The 16874-nt window shown below is 40.6% G+C and overlaps 1 protein-coding gene across 10 annotated transcripts in view; it reads left to right on the top strand.

The window, feature by feature from the left end:
- Positions 1-16874, top strand: part of Scai (suppressor of cancer cell invasion) — a 167545-nt gene that overhangs the window by 267 nt on the left and 150404 nt on the right. For 4 of the 10 annotated variants that reach the window (XR_009227442.1, XM_058581747.1, XM_058581748.1 and 1 more), the window contains exon 2: positions 588-632. Coding sequence is in view for 3 of the 10 variants with exons in the window: in XM_058581747.1 (XP_058437730.1) it covers positions 588-632 (45 nt within the window). In the remaining 7 variants the exon portion in view is untranslated. Of the gene's footprint in view, positions 1-587; positions 633-10492; positions 10575-10877; positions 10949-13067; positions 13149-16874 lie in introns of all 10 variants that reach the window. The other 6 variants (XM_058581749.1, XM_058581751.1, XM_058581750.1 and 3 more) reach the window with 6 other exon arrangements.

Here is a 16874-nt window from a genome sequence, read left to right as displayed (position 1 = left end):
TGGAGGGGCGGGGGTGCAGGCTGGGGACGTCTGGGGGGCGCCCAGGGACCGTGGCGGTCGCATGCTGCGGGCGGGTGAGAGCGACGTGAGGGGGAGGGGGCGCCGAGGCTGGGGGCGCTGGGCCGGGAGGAGCAGGGCGCGCGCCCCGCGGAGGGGCGGTGGAATGCGGGGGGCGCTCGGCCTGGAGGGGCGGGGCTCTGAAGGTCCGAGCGCGGCCGGGAGGGGGTGGGCACGGGGAAGGGAAGGATGGGAGGGGGCTTGCGGGGTTGACTAGGCAGACAATGAGTAGGTAGGTGAAGGTGGGTGGTTTGGGGGAGCCAGATTGTGACGAATGAGACTGAGGATGGGCTGAGGGATCAGGAGGCAGAGCAGGGCTTGGGCTAAGGGGGTTATTGGGAGAACATCGAGTCCCGGGATTGCTTGGTGTTGGTGAATAGGGGAAACGAGGCTTAGGTGTTTGTAAGGACAGGTATGGGGATGGCATGAGGTCCCAGAGGGTGGTCATTGAGTTATTGACTGGCACAGTAGAGCCTGGCAATATGTTGTATGTTAACTTTTAGTTACCGTCTTATTTGTTTGGTCTGTAGACTGACTGGCACAGTGGAGAAACCACCTCGAAAACGGAAAAGCAGGTAAGGCCAATAAACGCCTTACTCTTTTGCTTCGTGTTCGTGTTTTTCTATTTGCCTGATTGCACCTGTGCCATACTGCATAATTGTACATGGTCAGGAGATGAAATTGCCTATTTAGCTCACTTTTTTAGTGAATATAACTACATGCAAGGTTTTCCTTTCAAATTACTACCTCTACTTTTTTTTTTAAATTTAAGATAATGTGGGAAACATAAAAAATTGAGAGATCCCTAGTTTTTTTCTTTAGTTATAATTTCAACTTCTCTACCATCTCTGAAAAGCACACAGCTGCTGTAGTGCTTTATCACCTGTAATCCATGAGGAGACCCAAGATAGTACATAGATACTGTCATCAGTATTGTCATCATTGTTTTGCAGAATAAGGAATTAAGTCACAGGCCAAGTATATACCCAAGATCATACATCTGTCTAATAAATGGTAAAATGAGGATTTGAATCTGGGCAGTCTGATTGCAGAGCTTAAACTCTTTAACTGTTAACCATTATACTATAATGCTTCTAATACACATTTATAAATACATTTTCTTATTGATTTCTTTCTCATCATATGTAGAATACAAATAATAGAAATGGTTGATCCTTAGGAAAATAGAAAGTAACAAGGAGGGCATAAGTAGGCCACAGACATGTGAATTATTCCTTAAGTAATGGAGAATATTCATTCCACAGATATTTTTGAGTGCATTCTGTGTGTCAGGTACCACACAGTAATTCTGTGGAGTCATTAGAAGCTTCATTTTGTCAATATGTTGCTAAAAAAAAAAAAAAAAAAGTAAGCTACAGTAGTGATGATGTGACCAGGACTATTAACTATTAACTAATTCTTAGTTAATACCTGCCAAGTTATTGGTTAGAAATCTTCAATGTTAGGTAGATATAAAATGCTCATAGTGGAAGTACTGGTAGCCAAAGTACCTTTGCTATTCTTTAGGCCTGTATGCTCAATATGATAGTCACATGCAGCTACTGAGCACTGAAATGTGAGTAGCATGTCTGAGGAACCAAATTTTTAATTTAATAATTAGAATTAATTTAAATTTACAGACTGACCACTTATTGGAAATTAAGTAGTCTTAGAGCTCCTTGGGTATGTGAAGCTATTCTATCATTTGTAAATTTTATGAAGTCTAAATCCTATCAAATATTTCCAGTGAAAATCTAGTGCCTGAGCCAGATGCAGTGGAACACGCATCTGATCACAGCTACCGGGAAGGCTGAGACAGGACGATTGAAAGTTCAAGGCCAGCCTGGGCTGTTTAGTAAGATAGTGTCTCAAATAAAAAAGTATATAGTTCAGTGGCAGAACACTTCCTAGCATGAGGCCCTGGGTTCAATCCCCAGTATGAGGTGGAGGGGGGTATAGCAGGAAAAAAAGAAAATTTAGTGTCCAAAATGAGATAAATATAAAATATATACTAGATTTCAAGTTTGTACCCCCCCCCCAAAAAAAGTAAAATTTCTTAGTCCAAATTTGAATGGTTATTTAGAGACATATAATCTGATATATTAGGTATATCAGATTCAATAAATTGTAATATCAATGAAATAATTTTCACTTATTTCTTTTTACTTTTTTTTCATGGCAGCCACTAGGAAATTAAAAAAAAAAAATTGCACATATGGTTTGCATTGTATTTCTTTTGGACAGGCCCGGTTTAACCCCACTGCCAGCCTCTTATAGTAGCTTTCTATCTGGTTTCCCTACTTTTCAATCAGTAATTTATTCACCATTCTGTATAAGTCAATCATGTATTTCTCATTCTTTGGTATCTTCTGAGGTTCCCTATTGCTATTGAACATAATTCAGACTTAATTTTAGCCTAATTATAATAAATTACTGAACATAATTTTAGCCTTATTAAAGGGCTGACTTTATTTTACTTCCACCTACCTTTCTAGCCATAGGTTAGTACTGAGGCCATAGAAATTCTCGGTAATGAATATATTAACTATCTACTCTTAAATGCTTTTACTTTCTGATGAACCCTTAAGATGAATGAATTGCTGAATGCAGGTTCTGTGTGCTTTTTCCAGAACTTATGTTCTCTCTGCTTTGGGTATTTGTACATGATTCCTTTCTTTGTGGAATAGTTTCTCCTTGCTCTTTGATAAGCTCTTTCCTTTAGTACTTGGCTCACACTTCACTTTCTCAATGAGGGCTTTCCCCATTTTCTCCCTTTCCTTCCTCTGCTCTTAATTCCCTCCAGTGATATCCTGTATGTACATTTATTTGTAATGGTCTTGCCATTACACATGAATTTGAATCCACCTGTCAAGTACAAGTTGTAATCATATGTAAGTTGTAAACCCTCTGATTCTCAGGTTCCTCAGCTATATAATGGAAATAATAATAGTTCAACCCTTCTAGGACTGTAAAGTGTCTAGACTAGTGCCTGGCACATAGAAATTTCTATACACGATAAATTTTGCGTTGAAAAGCAATGATCAAGCCAAACACCATGGATGACACCTGTAATCCCAGATACTCAGAAGGATTTCAAATTCCAGGCCTGCTGATCAACACAACCCTGTCTAGAAAAAAAGCACATTTCAAATACAATTTTCCTTTCCCTCCCTTTCTCTCTCTCTCTCTCTCTCTCTCTCTTTTTGGTAGTACTGGGGATTGGACCTAGGGCCTTATATGTGTGAGGCAGGCAGTATATCACTGAACTATACCCCCAGTCCTTTTTTATTTTGAGACAGGGTCTTTCTAAGTTTCCCCGGCTGCCTTCAAACTTCAGTTATCCCATCTCAGCCTCCTGAGTAGCTAGGACTATAGGTATGTACCACCATGCTCAGTTTCAAATACCTTTTCTCACCTCTCTTTAAAATCTGTACATTCTAGAGGATTACAAATAGATTACAACAAAGAAGAAATGAGAGAAGAATAAAATTAAAGCAGAGGCAAAATTAGTATACATGTCAGAAAGTACTCTATAATTACCAAATGTAGATTCCATTATCTACCTCTGAATTTCCTGGAGCAAAGGGAAGAATTAAATAAAGCTCATTTTTCAGATTCATGGTGTCTATAAAATCAAATGTATATTCAAAAGAAGCACAACTTTTGCGGGGGGTGAGTACTGGGGATTGAACTCAGGGGCACTTGAACACTGAGTTACATCCTCAGCCCTATTTTGTATTTAATTTAAAGACAGGGTCTCACTGAGATGCTTGGTGCCTCCCTTTTTGCTGAGGTTGGCTTTGAACTTGTGATCCTCATGTCTCAGCCTCCTGAGCTGCTGGGATTACAGGCATGTATCCCTGTGCCTGGCACAACTTTAAAAAAAATGTGTATATGTGTGTGTACACACACACACACGTATATATTTTTAGTTGTTAATGTGCCTTTATTTTATTTGTTTTTATGTGGTGTTAAGGATTGAACCCAGTACCTCACACATGCTAGGCAAGCACTCTACCACTGAGCAGCAGCCCCAGCCCCACAACTTTTTTGTTTGACTGTTAAACCTGAGACACATTCTTCTTAGGGGTCTTCATATTGGGGACACTGATTTTGTGGGGAAACAATTCCAATGATAAACATAATAGTGGGGTTTTTGTGTTTTAAAAATTTTTTTTTTTGGTCATGCTGAGGATCAAACCCAGGGCTTTATGAGTGCTAGGCAAGTGCTCTGCCACTGAGGTTTTAAAGATTGCTTCTCTGAATGCATCTCAGTCCTAGTTGGGGTACTGCCAGTGAACAGTCTGAAAAGGCACCCCATGCCCTATTATTATTATTTCCTTGAAAAAAAAATTTTTTTTTCAGTGCTGTGAATTGAACTGAGGGCCTCATGCAAGCATGGTACCAGTGAGCCACATCCTAGCTGTCCTTGAAACCTTTATTTCCTTGTCTTGGTTCATCTTTGTACCTAGTATTGTTTTGGTCCTAGTAGAAATCATACATTCTTAGCTTTGTGCTGCGTGTGCCAGTAATCCCAATGATTTGGGAGGTTGAAGCTGAGGCTGGAGTTTCACAGTTTTGATGCCAGTGTCTGCAACTTAATGAGACCCTATCTCAAAAATTAAAAAAAAAAAAGAGAGACCAGTGTAGTGTCACTCACCTGTAAACCCAGTGGCTGAGGTAGAGGGATTGTGAGTTCAAAGCCAACCACAGCAATTTAGTGAGGCCCTCAGCAACTCAGTAAGACCCTGTCTAAACAAAATACAAAAAAGAGCTGGAATGTGACTTACTGATTGAGTGTCCCTGGGTTCACTCAAAATTAAATAAAAATTTAAAAATGTGCCAGGGATATAGCTCAGAGTTAGAGCACCTCTGGGTTCATTTCCCAGCAACATAAGAACAACCACAACAACACACACACAAACACACATACATACACATATTCTTTGTGCTTAGCTCAGTAAAACTAGTTAGCCATCTGGGTATTGTGAGACACACCTGTAATTCCAGTAACCCAGGAGGGTAAGGTAGAAGGATCACTAGTTTGAGACCAGGCTCAGCAACTCAGGTCCTCAGCAATGTAGTGAAACCCTGTCTCAAAAAATAAAGGTTGGGTATGGTGGCGCATGCCTGTAATCCCAATGGCTCTGGAGGCTGAGACAGGAGGATCATGAGTTCAAAGCCTCAGCAAAAGTGAGGTGCTAAGCAACTCAGTGAGACCCTTTCTCTAAATAAAATATAAAATAGGGCTGGGGATGTGGCTCAGTGGTTGAATCTCCTGAGTTCAATCCCTGGTAACACCCCTGTCCCCCCTCAAAAAAAATTAAAAAGGGCTGGGAATGTACCTCTGTAGTAAAAGTTCCCCTGGGTTAAATCCCCAGACCAAAAACAACAACAAACTAGTGAGCTAATAAATGAATTTGTGGCAAGAGGAATTAGTGTGGGATGGGGCCTTGGCAGTCCAAAATTCTGTCCTAGTATTGAATGCTGAATAGATTAACAGGAGTATTAAGGTTAGGAAGGTAGTTTTCCATGTGGTATTAGAAATTTCTGAAGAGTTCAATATAGTCTGCTAGTAATGTTTGGATTATGAGTTAGAGAATTCTTTCATGTCCTCTTTGAAACGAGACCCATTTGTTTGATTAAAGCTTATCTGATGCACTAGGCCCTGGTTTCTTTTCCCTTGAACTTGGGTTCCTCCTGCCTCAACCCCCCAAGTTGCTGGGATTACTACCACATACCTGGCTTTCTTTTCTTTCTTTTTGGTTATATATTTAAAATCAATGGGATCCAGGCATTTTGATGATAGATGTAATTTATTGAAGAAACATCTGCACCAGGCAAAGTGGCACGTATCTGTAATCTCAGCTGCTCAAGAGGTTGAAGCAGAAGCAACTCTTTTGAGTCCAGCTTTGGTAATTTAGCAAGATGCTGCCTAAAAATTTTAAAACATGATTGGGAATGTAGCTTGGTAGTAGGGCACTTGCCTAGCATTTGTGAGCCCTGGATTCAATTCCTAGTACCTCCATGCTGCACATGCTTGGGGACAGTAGACGTACATGAGTGAAATTTGGGGAAAAACTCATTTATTAATAGTGAAAACAGACATGAAATGTGAAACAGTGTAATGACTTTGTTTATATACCAAGGTTTATACAGTGTTTATAAAGGGTTTGTAGTAATTCTGCATAACTGGTAGTGAGGGCAGTTTCAAAAAAATATTAATCTAGGTCCTGAAGAGTTAGAAGGTTAATTCTGGTGATAGTGTGTTCAAATGATGGAGACAAGGCCTGGTTATAGACTGACTATGCATCTTAGGTGAGCTGCACTGAACCAGGGGTATTTGAAGAAAGATTTGAAGAAGTGTGGTGTCAACCAAGCAGGGGTTCTCAACTAAAGGAGCTTTTACCCCTTAAGGGGTGTTTGACATTAGAGGCATTTGGGGCCTCTGCTGGTTAGAGGAATGCTGCTGAATGCCTACAATGCACAGGACAGCCTCCAAGTCCCAGAACTACCCAGCTCAAAATGTCGTTGGTGCTGAAGTTGAGCAATCCTGATCTAGAGTCTGAATCTCAGTGCTCCCAAATACTAACTTTGGGCTCTTGGACCAAGTATCTAACCTCTGAACCTATTTGTTTTTTAGCAAAATGAAGATAGTCGTAGCATCTCTGTGGTAGATTATTATTCTCCTTTAAATATACACTCCAGGTGCAGAGAGCTGTGTCTGTTTTCTTTACTGTAGCATTCCCAGCTTTCACACAAGATAGGTACTCGACCACTCTTGGCTGGATGATTCAGTGAACTAATGTGTGCCAAGTGCATGGTGTAATTACCTGACACACAGGAGAGACTCAGTAAGCCATGACTGTGACCATCATTCATTTAAATATTTTTATTTTGCTTTTTCTTCAGTTTTTGAAAAAAAATCAGCTTTACTGAGGTATTTACACATGATAAAGTTCCCCACTTTTAAGTTCACAGTTGAGTGAGTTTTGACAGATGTGTGTGGTTGTGTGACTGTCCACTGCTATCATGACGTAGAACATGAGCCACAATCCCAACCCACATGTTTAAATTGTAAAGTAGTTGCTAAATTGTTTTTCAAAGTTATGTTCCCACCAGCAATGTGTGAGAGTCCCTTTCTTTAATGTCTTCACCAATATTTGGTATTGTTAATTTTTCTTCTTTTGGGGGGGTACCAGGGATTGAACTCACGGGTACTCAACCACTGAGCCACATCGCCAGCCCTATTTTGTATTTTATTTAGAGACAGGGTCTCACTGAGTTGCTTAGAGCCTTGCCATTGCTGAGGCTGGCTTTGAACTTGTGATCCTCCTGCCTCAGCCTCTCGAGCCACTGGGATTACAGGCGTGCACCATGCCTGACATATTTTTTCCTTTTTACAGAGCTTTATTTTGGAATAATTGGAATATAATAAGATGCATACTTTTAAAGTGTACAATTTGATAAATTTTGAACCCTTGATACCATCACCATTATTTTCCATTCTGTGGTTGTATAGTGGTGCATATCATTGTGGTTTTAATTTCCTTTTTCCTTGATGACTAATGATGTTCAGTATCTTTGCATGGGCTAATTTTCCATTCATATAACCTTCTGTGAAACATCCAAGTCTTTTGCCCATGTTTTATCAGTTTTTTTTTTTTTTTGTCTTCCTTATTGGTCAAAAGTGTTTTCTGTGTATTCTGGAAACAATTTTAAAATCAGGTATATATTTTACAGTTATTTTCTCCCATCTATAGCTTGTTCGCCTTTTAATTTTTTTTCACAGTATATTGAGGAGTTTTTAGCTTGAAGAATAGGTTGAGGGCTGGGGTTGTGGCTCAGCAGTAGAGCGCTTGCCTAGCATGTGTGAGGCACTGGGTTCGATCCTCAGCACCACATAAAAATAAATAAATAAAGGTATTGTGTCCATCTATAACTAAAAAAAGAAAAATTAAAAAGAAATAGGTTTGAGGGCTGGGATTGTGGCTTAGTGGATAAAACAAAGGTATTGTGTGCAACTACAACTAAAAAAAATAAATAGGTTGAATGGGAATGCTTTGAATTGAGGCAGCAGATGTAGAGCAAGAACAAGTTTGGGGGGGTGAATATGAATTTATTTGGGCTATCTTGAGTGAAGAGTGTGTCAGTGAACCATCTCTATCCAGGCAGGTAAAAATAGGAGCCTTTTGCCCAGAAGAAGTCATCAGCAAACACTTGGTGATCCAAGTTATGAAAATGAACCAAATAACCTGGAGAGGGCATGTTGAGTGAAATATAAAGAAACAGAATGTTGTAGTAACATTGTGTGGAAATAGCTGGGTGTGTTTGCACACGCCTGTAATCCCAGCAGCTCGGGAGGCTGAAGTAGGAGGATCACAAGTTTGAGGCCAGTTTCAGCAAGTTAGTGAGGCCCTAAGCAACTTAGTGAGACCCTGTATCAAAAAATGAAAGGGGCTGGGGATGTAGCTCAGTGGCACAGTGCCCCTGCATTCAATTCCGTTTTGTACCAAAACAGTAACTCTGTGGAAATAGAACAAACTGTTTTCTCTTTCTCTGCAGTATTATCTCTCTGCAGGGTCTTTGTGCTGGAAATTGACCTTAGGGCTAGACGGGTAGTGTAATCTCTAGGAGATAGATCTCTGTGCTCTGTTAGGAAACTGAGATTCTGGAGGGACTTAAATGGAAAATTGGGAGAATGTTTTTAAGCATACACTAAAACACAGGACTCTCCTCTGCTTCTTTGTGCTAGAGTGCGCCTCGGCAGCATCCCTGCAGCCAATGCAGTGGTTTTGTTGGAGCTGTTTCTTGTAGTATATGTTAGTGAAAACCTAGGGCATGGTGCCAGATTCAGTTCTGTGAAAGCGTATTCTGCAGAAGCCAAGATGGCATGGTCAGTATGTAGCATTTTCATGGCAATATTTAAGAATGAAACCTAGAAAAGTCAAGCAGTGATGTCACAGATGTTCAAGGTCTCCCTAGAGGGTGGAGTGCCCCAATAGCCAGAAGGTTAAGCAAGCTAGTGCCCAAGGCTTCACTTCCACTTTTATGTAAGTGTAGGTGTAAATTTCAAGTAGAGAATACTACCTGCATGAACCTGAATTGTTCTTCATCCAGCTGTAGTAACTGTGGCCTTAATCCTATTTCATCTTTACACTCCCTGTTTCACCTGAAGCATATTCCATACATTACCTTATTCATCTGTAAAGATTTCAGCATTTATTGTTGAAAGGTAAGAAATCTTTTATTTAAATTTTTTTTTTTTGGGTGGTACTGTGGTTTAACCTAGAGGAGCTGTACCAATGAACTACATACCCAGTCCTTTTTTTTTTTTTTTTTTAATTGTAGATGGACACAATACCTTTATTTATTTATTTATTTATTTATTTATATCTGGTGTTGAGGATCAAACCTAGTGCCTCATGTGTGCTAGGCAAGCACTCTATTGCTGAGCCACAGCCCAAGGCCCCTGGCCAGTTTTAAAAAATATTTTTGTTCAAACAGGATCCAGATAATGTTGGTAATTTAAAATTAGTTGATTAGGTATTAAGCCTTTTTTTTTCTTTTTTAGTTACTGAGGATTGAACCCGGGGCCTTGTGCATGCTAGGCAAGTGTTCTGCTCCACCACTGACCCATGTCCCCAGCCTTTTATTAAGCTTTTTAAAAAAACATTTATTTTTTAGTTGTATTTGGACACAATACCTTTATTTTAAGTGGTGCTGAGGATCAAACCCAGGGCCTCTCACGTGCTAGGTGACCGCTCTTCCTTTGAGCCACAACCCCAGCCCTAAACCTTTATAAATCTACAGGATTTCCAGTCCTCTTTTTCTGTTTGTTTAAGAGAGCATGTTTGTTATTAAGAATGTCCCACAGTCTGAATTTTTAATTTTTTAAAAAGTTGAAGTATAATTTACACTTGATAAATTCAACTATTTTAACATGTAGACCTGTAAATGTTAACAAATGCAGTTGCATAAGTACAACTGTAATTATAGTATAGAGCAGTTCCATCTCTCTCCAAAATTCCCTCTGTCCCCCTGACCACTTGGCGAGTACTAACCAGTTTTTCTAGTTTGAATCTTATAGACCTTATTCCCAGGGGATCATTTAGCATGTTTTTCTGTATTTCCTTTGTGTCTTATAAACTGTTGGTTAGAGCTAGTTCTACAGACTTGATGAAATTCAAATTTTTTTTTTTTTTTGGAAAGAATATATCATAGGAGTGGTGTGCACCTCAATTAAGACTCTTTTATTTTTTCATAGTAGGAATATATAGTGTCTAGACTTATTTCATTTGGCGTTGCAGATGGGGATCATCTAATTCTTTCATTCCTTCTTCATTATTATCTGGAATACTTTCTAGAAAAATACATTTTTCTTGTTAACTTAATTTTTTAAAAAATTTCATTATTTATTTTTTTGGTGCTGGAGATTGAACCCATGGCCTTTCACATGCAAAGCAGGTGCTCTTGTGATCCTCCTCCTTCAGCCTCCCGAGTTGCTGGGATTGCAGGTGTGTGCACTCATAGCTGGCAAAAAATCTTAATATTTTGATGGAATAGTTTTTTGAAGCTTACTTTGAAACCCCCAAAATTCCTTGTTTGTAAAATATATCCCTAGTTTAGTACGTTAATTGACCATATATATAACAAGCAGAAATCTTAGTTTAAAAATTCAGGTAACCAGGAAATGTACAATATTTTATTTCCTTTAAGTGAAATTAAATCCAATCCCATTCTCTCCAACTCCCCAATTCCAGCAAACTGATGAGAAATTCAGTCTCAGTGATTAATAATGGGCAACCACTTCTCCTTAGGAATCTGAGAGGCTTAGGAGGAGCCAGGAGAAGGGTAGAAGATGAGTGTTCAGTCCATTTGGCTGTGTCCAGTAAGTATGTCATCTAAGAAGATGTGAGTCTTTGTACTTTGGTGCTTGATGGTTGTGGCCACCCTCAGGTGTGAGATCCGTGGGATTCTGGAGTCTGGGTTTCGGCTTTCCTTAGTACAGCATGTGCCCATTTTCCTGGAAGGATTTGCCTTGTATCTACAGCACTGCCTGGAAATGAGGTTGCAAGGCCCCTTCTTTGAAGGGTCCCTAAGATTTTCTTCCCTTTCCAGTTAAATCACTCCCTTTTCCTTCTTGTTTCTACCTTTCTCCCCTCAAAGACACTCATCCTTCCACCCTTTCCTCAGCATACTCCTCAAGGAGATCACATTTTCAGAAAACAAACATAAACCTCCCTTGAGGAAGCAAATAGGAGGACTCTTGGGGACTGGGGACTACAATGAGAATAAACACCCACTGATGCCTCCATAACTTATCCAGTGACCTTCTTCCCCCTCCTTAATTCTTTGGGTCTCTGGTGGTGATTTTTTTAAGATCTATACATAAATTCTTTGATTTTACTTTCTTTAAAAAGTGAAGCTTAATTCTCCCCTTGAATGTGGACTGACTTGGTGACTTCTAGAGAATACGACACAGCAGAGCTATGAGACGCACTTCCTAGTTTGGAGTTTAAAAAAAAAAAAGATTGTTTTCCACCTTGAGGTCCCCCTCCCCCTTCTCTTTCTCTGTCTCTCTCTTCATTTGCATTCCCTCCCTCCCTCCGTGTGTGTGTGTGTGTGTGTGTGTGTGTGTGTGTGTGTGTGTGTGTCTCTCTCTCTCTCTCTCTCTCTCTCTCTTTCTCCACTCTCAACTTGCTCTGGGGAAGGCCCACTACCATTATGTGAAGCAGCTCTGGAGAGGAGGAAACCAGGCACCCAGGGGAGGGCCATGTGGTGAGGAAGTGAGGCCTGCCAACAGCCACAAGAGTGAGCGTGGATCTTCTGCAGTTTGCTGGCAGCCCTGTGAGTGGCTCACACCAGCAAACTTGGAAGGGGATCCCCTTAATCTGGTTGAGCCTGGAGATGTCTGTAGTTCTGGCCAGAAGTTTGACTCATTGTCCTGGCTTCAGAAGGCTGAGTTATGTGAGCTTGAGATTTTCCTTGGAGAGTCTCCTTTTTCCTAGTACTGTACCCAAGGGACCCAGTATCTTAAGTTTTCTCTCATTCTGGGTAGGCCTCTCATGGAGAGAGAGAGAGAGAGAGAGAGAGAGAGAGAGAGAGAGAGAGAGAGAGAGAGAGACTGAGTGTGCTAGCACGTGTATGTGCACAGGAGAGTAAGAGCAAGAGCTTATGTGTGTTTTGGAAGCAGGTATCTTTTGATTCCAGGCACTGAAGGGCAGTTCAGTTTCAGGCAGTGATGTGTGCCTGTCCTAAAACTGAGCAAATGAACCATTTGCCTTCACTTCACAGACATTGCCCTCCCTGCTCTCCTGCCTCATATTGGGAGGTAGTCCCCTGCTTGGGTTTGTCACCAGGTTTTAAACTCTCGTCATCCTTTTCTTGACAGTCTAGGAGTAGTTGTAACATAAGTCAAATCAGACTTGTAAAGTCCAGGAAACTGTGGTGATAAATTTTATGTTTCAACATGACTGGGCCATAGGGTACCCAGATATTTGGTCAAATGTTGTTCAAGGTGTTTTGTGGATGAGGCTAACATTTGAATCAGAAGATTGAGTAAATAAGATTGGCCTCCTTCATGTGCATGAGACTTATTTAATCATTTGAAGACCTGACCAGAGCAAAAAGACTAAGTAAGACAACTCCTCCCACTTAACTCCTTGTGATGGGACATTGGTCTTTTCCCGACTTTGGGCTCAAACCAAAATTTTGGCTCTTTAACCGGAACTTATTCCATTGGCTTTCCTGGGCCTCAGGCCTTCAGGCTTGTTCTAGAACAACACCATTGGTTTTCCTAAGTCTCTAGTTTACTAACTGCTGATCTTAGGACTTTTCAACCCCATAATTACATTAATCAATTCCTTATAATAAATCTCTTTTGGTTCTCTTTCTCTGGAGAACCGACTAATACACAAGCCTAGTTGTTTTTGTTGTTGTTGTTACTGCCAGGGGCATTTTACCACTGGGGTACATTTCTAGTCCTTTTTAAATTTTTTTGTTTTGAGATAGGGTCTCACTAAATTACTGATGCTGGCCTTGAACTTGTGATCCTCCTGTCTCAGCCTCCCAAGTTGCTTGGATTACAGGTATGTACCACCACACCTGGCCATAAGCCTAGTCTTTTATGGCCTTGCTTTCTGTTTGATCCCAAGTTTTCCAAAGTATTTCCAAACCTGTCAGTGCTTCCATGTTACTAGCTTTGTGATCTATTCTGATATGTCATCTTTACCACAAGCTAAGCAAAAGGAGAGGGACTCAGATTTTCATGAACTTGGCAGCTGTTTGGGAAACATTTCCCTCTAGGGCAAGGCACCACTCTCTGCATTCTTTCTTTTCTTTTAAATTATTTATTTATTTATTTATTGAGAGAGAGAGAGAGAGAGAGAGAGAGAGAATTTTAATATTTATTTTTTATTTTTCGGCAGACACAACATCTTTGTTTGTATGTGGTGCTGAGGATCGAACCCGGGCTGCACGCATGCCAGGCGAGCGTGCTACTGCTTGAGCCACATCCCCAGCCCACTTTCTTTTCTTTTAATATTTTTATTAGTTGTTGATGTACCTTTATTTTATTTATTTACATGCAGTGCTGAGGATCGAACCCAGTACCCCACACATGATAGGCAAGTGCTCTACCACTGAGCCATAACCCTAGCCCACCACTCTGTGCATTCTTATTGGGTTTCTTTCCTCCTAAGTCCTCTCTTTATGTGTTCCACAGGCTTTGAAAGCATTTGTGCCTGTGTTTTAGTTACTTTCTGTCACTGTAATAGATACCTGAGATAATCAACTTACAAAGAGGGAAAAGGGCCAGGTGTGGTGGTGCATGCTTGTGGACTGAGGAGGCTAAGGCAGGAAGATTACAAGTTCAAGGGCCTCACTAAGTTACTGAGACTGTCTTTGAACTTGCGAATCCTCTTGCCTCAGCCTCCTGAGCCGCTGGGATTACAGGTGTGTGCCACCAGCCTGGCTAGAATTTTTTTTTTTTCTTTAAATTATTTTTATGTTGTTGATGGACCTTTATTTATTTGTATGTGGTGCTGAGAATCAAACCCAGTGACTCATACATGCTAGACAAGCGCTCTACCCCTGAGCCACAACCCCAGCCCCCCTGGCTAGAATTTTCATTTTGAAAAGAGATCCTTGCTTTTGAAAACACTGGGAACCACTGGACTGAATGATCTCTGGAGCCATGTTTTGCTATAGTTTATAAAAAGAGGACTGGAGCTTCAGCCTGGAGCCTGTGTAAGAACTCGTTTATAGAGCAGGTAAGGTAGCACCCATGCTGGTGAAATCTCCAGAGCTGACAGAGTTCTTGTCACTCCTGTCTACATGCTCAAGGGGTTTAGTTCATGTCTTCCCAACATCTGTTATATAATCTGTTGTCTCTCTGTCTGTAAACCCTACTTTGAAACAGGATGCAGGTACCTTAGCTTTTCCTTTACCTTAAGGAAATTTAGTGTTTTTATTTTTTTTAAGTAACTATTTTTTTAAGTTGTCGATGGACCTTTATTTAATTTATTTATTTATATGTGGTGCTGAGAATTGAACCCAGTGCCTCACACATGCTAGGCAAGTGTACTACCTCTGAGCCACAACCCCAGCCCTGATGTTATTTCATTTTAAAAGGTTGTTACCATTACTAACAACAGAAAATCAAATGAACGAATAAAAATTTGCTTGTTTTAGAATTTTATTAAAGGTAAGAGGTTTTCCTGATCTTCATTGAAATTTAAATGAGGACATCTGTTTTCTGATAGTGGCTAGAACTAAGTGGTGTCAAAAGGTTCATCCAACTTAATGTTTAATTTTTAGTGGGAATTTATGTATTTCCTTTATTTTATTACTCTTTATTTAAAGTATATAATTTTTAGTTGTTGGTGGACACAATACCTTTATTTTATTTTTGTGTGGTACTGGAGGATTGAACCCAGTGCCTCATGCATGCCAGGCCAGCTCTTTACCACTGAGTCACAATTCCAGCCTGTCTTTTATTTATTTTTGTTCTTTTTATTTATTTTTTTGTGTGGTGTTGGGGACTGAACAGCACTCCCCACTGAGCTACATCCCCAGTCCTTTTTAAGTTTTTAGTTTTGAGACCAGAACTCACCAAATTGCCAAGGCTGGCCTTGAACTTGATGATCTTTTGGCCTTAACCCCCTACCCCCCAATCATTGGGATTATAGGAATGTACCACTCTGCCCAGCCTTATTACTTTAATTCTGGGGAATTATTTACTTTTTCTTCTCTTTTTCTCTATTACAGTTGGACTGTGAAGATAGTTACTAGTAGGCAATTGGATTAATTTAGTTACAGGGGAGCAGAAACTCCAGGTTATTGTCTTCCATCTCTTTGCCCTTTGCTGCTGCTGCTTCTTTTTTTTTTGGGGGGGGGGGTGCCAGGGATTGAACTCAGGGGCACTCAACCACTGAGCCACATCCCAGCCCTATTTTGTATTTTATTTAGAGACAGGGTCTCACTGAGTTGCTTAGCACCTTGTCATTGCTGAGGCTAGCTTTGAACTCCCAATCCTTCTGCCTCAGCCTCCCTAGCCGCTGGGATTACAGGCGAGTGCCACCATGCCCGGCTTTGCCCTTTGCCTTTAAATGAAAAACCTACTTAATAAAAACCAATAAATACTGTTAACAAAAGGTCAGCTTTGGTATATTCTGACCTACAATCGTTCCGTTGGTATGACAGATTGTATTACCCAAGGATGTCTATAGCAGTGTCTTTCAATCTACATGTTTTACTTAAAATGTGACTTTGACACTGTTCCCCATCTCATGAAGACTCTTCCCATCATTCAGGCCTTCATAACTTTTTCCACTAATGACATGTTAGTGGCTCCAATAATGCTATGTGATTTGGGGGCTGAGTCATAAAAATGCCATGTACTTCTGCCTGTTTCTCTTGGTACACTTGCTTCTGGAACCAGCTAGCATGCTGTGGTGTGAGGAACCCAAGCAGTCCTGAGAGGCCCGGATGGGAGACAAACTGAAAGCTTCTGTCCCTTAGCCCCATGAAGCTCCCAGCTGACATCCAGCATCTGCCTGCCAGGCACATGCATAAGCTTCTTAAAATCAGATCCCACTCCTCCAGATCCCCATGAAAGTGCCCCATGGGTGCCATGGAGAGCAGAGATGCACTGTCCCTGCCACATCCTACCCAAAATGCAGACTCAGGAGCACAGTAAAAGACTGCTTTAAGCCACTAAGTTGTATAGCAGTAGATAATTGGATTGATATTCTGTTTGCCAGAATGTTGAGATCACTCTGTGTATCAGACTGCTTTAACCCTAAAAACAAGCTGTGTTTCAGGAGCGTTGTTAGTTTTCTGAGAGGAAAAATGGATTTGATGTCCTCTTCCCTTATTTTATTTACTTACCTATTTCAGTACTGGGGATTGAACCCAGGAGTACTCTGCCACTGAGCTACATCCCCAGCCCTTTTTATTTTGTGTTTTGAGACAGGTTCTCACTGTGTTGCTTGAGCTGACCTTGAATTTGTGATTCTTCTGCCACATACTTCAGAGTTGCCAGAATTACAGTTGTGTGCCACTGTACCTGATTTCTTCCCTTTATTGATTATTATTACCTCATTGATTTGCATTTTTCATATTATATTTTGAATTGTTTACTAAAGAAAGTACAAATTGGGCAATAACACCCATGTCCAGCTAACTCCATTATTGTGTTCTAATTTAGAAGGTTATGTGTATCTTAATAGTAAGCAGTGACTTTGGATTGATTCAGGCCAGGTGTGTAGCTTTGTAAGGCAATATCCTCTTTGTAAATCAGCTTCTTGTGAAGC

The sequence above is a fragment of the Marmota monax genome, unplaced genomic scaffold (assembly GCF_021218885.2).
Source record: "Marmota monax isolate L192 unplaced genomic scaffold, Marmota_monax_Labrador192_F-V1.1 WCK01_AAM20220418_F8-fsc00020, whole genome shotgun sequence".
In the NCBI taxonomy this organism is placed as follows: Eukaryota; Metazoa; Chordata; class Mammalia; order Rodentia; family Sciuridae; genus Marmota; species Marmota monax.
The sequence above is the reverse complement of the archived record's forward strand: the minus strand, read 5'-3'. Positions and strand labels throughout refer to the sequence as shown.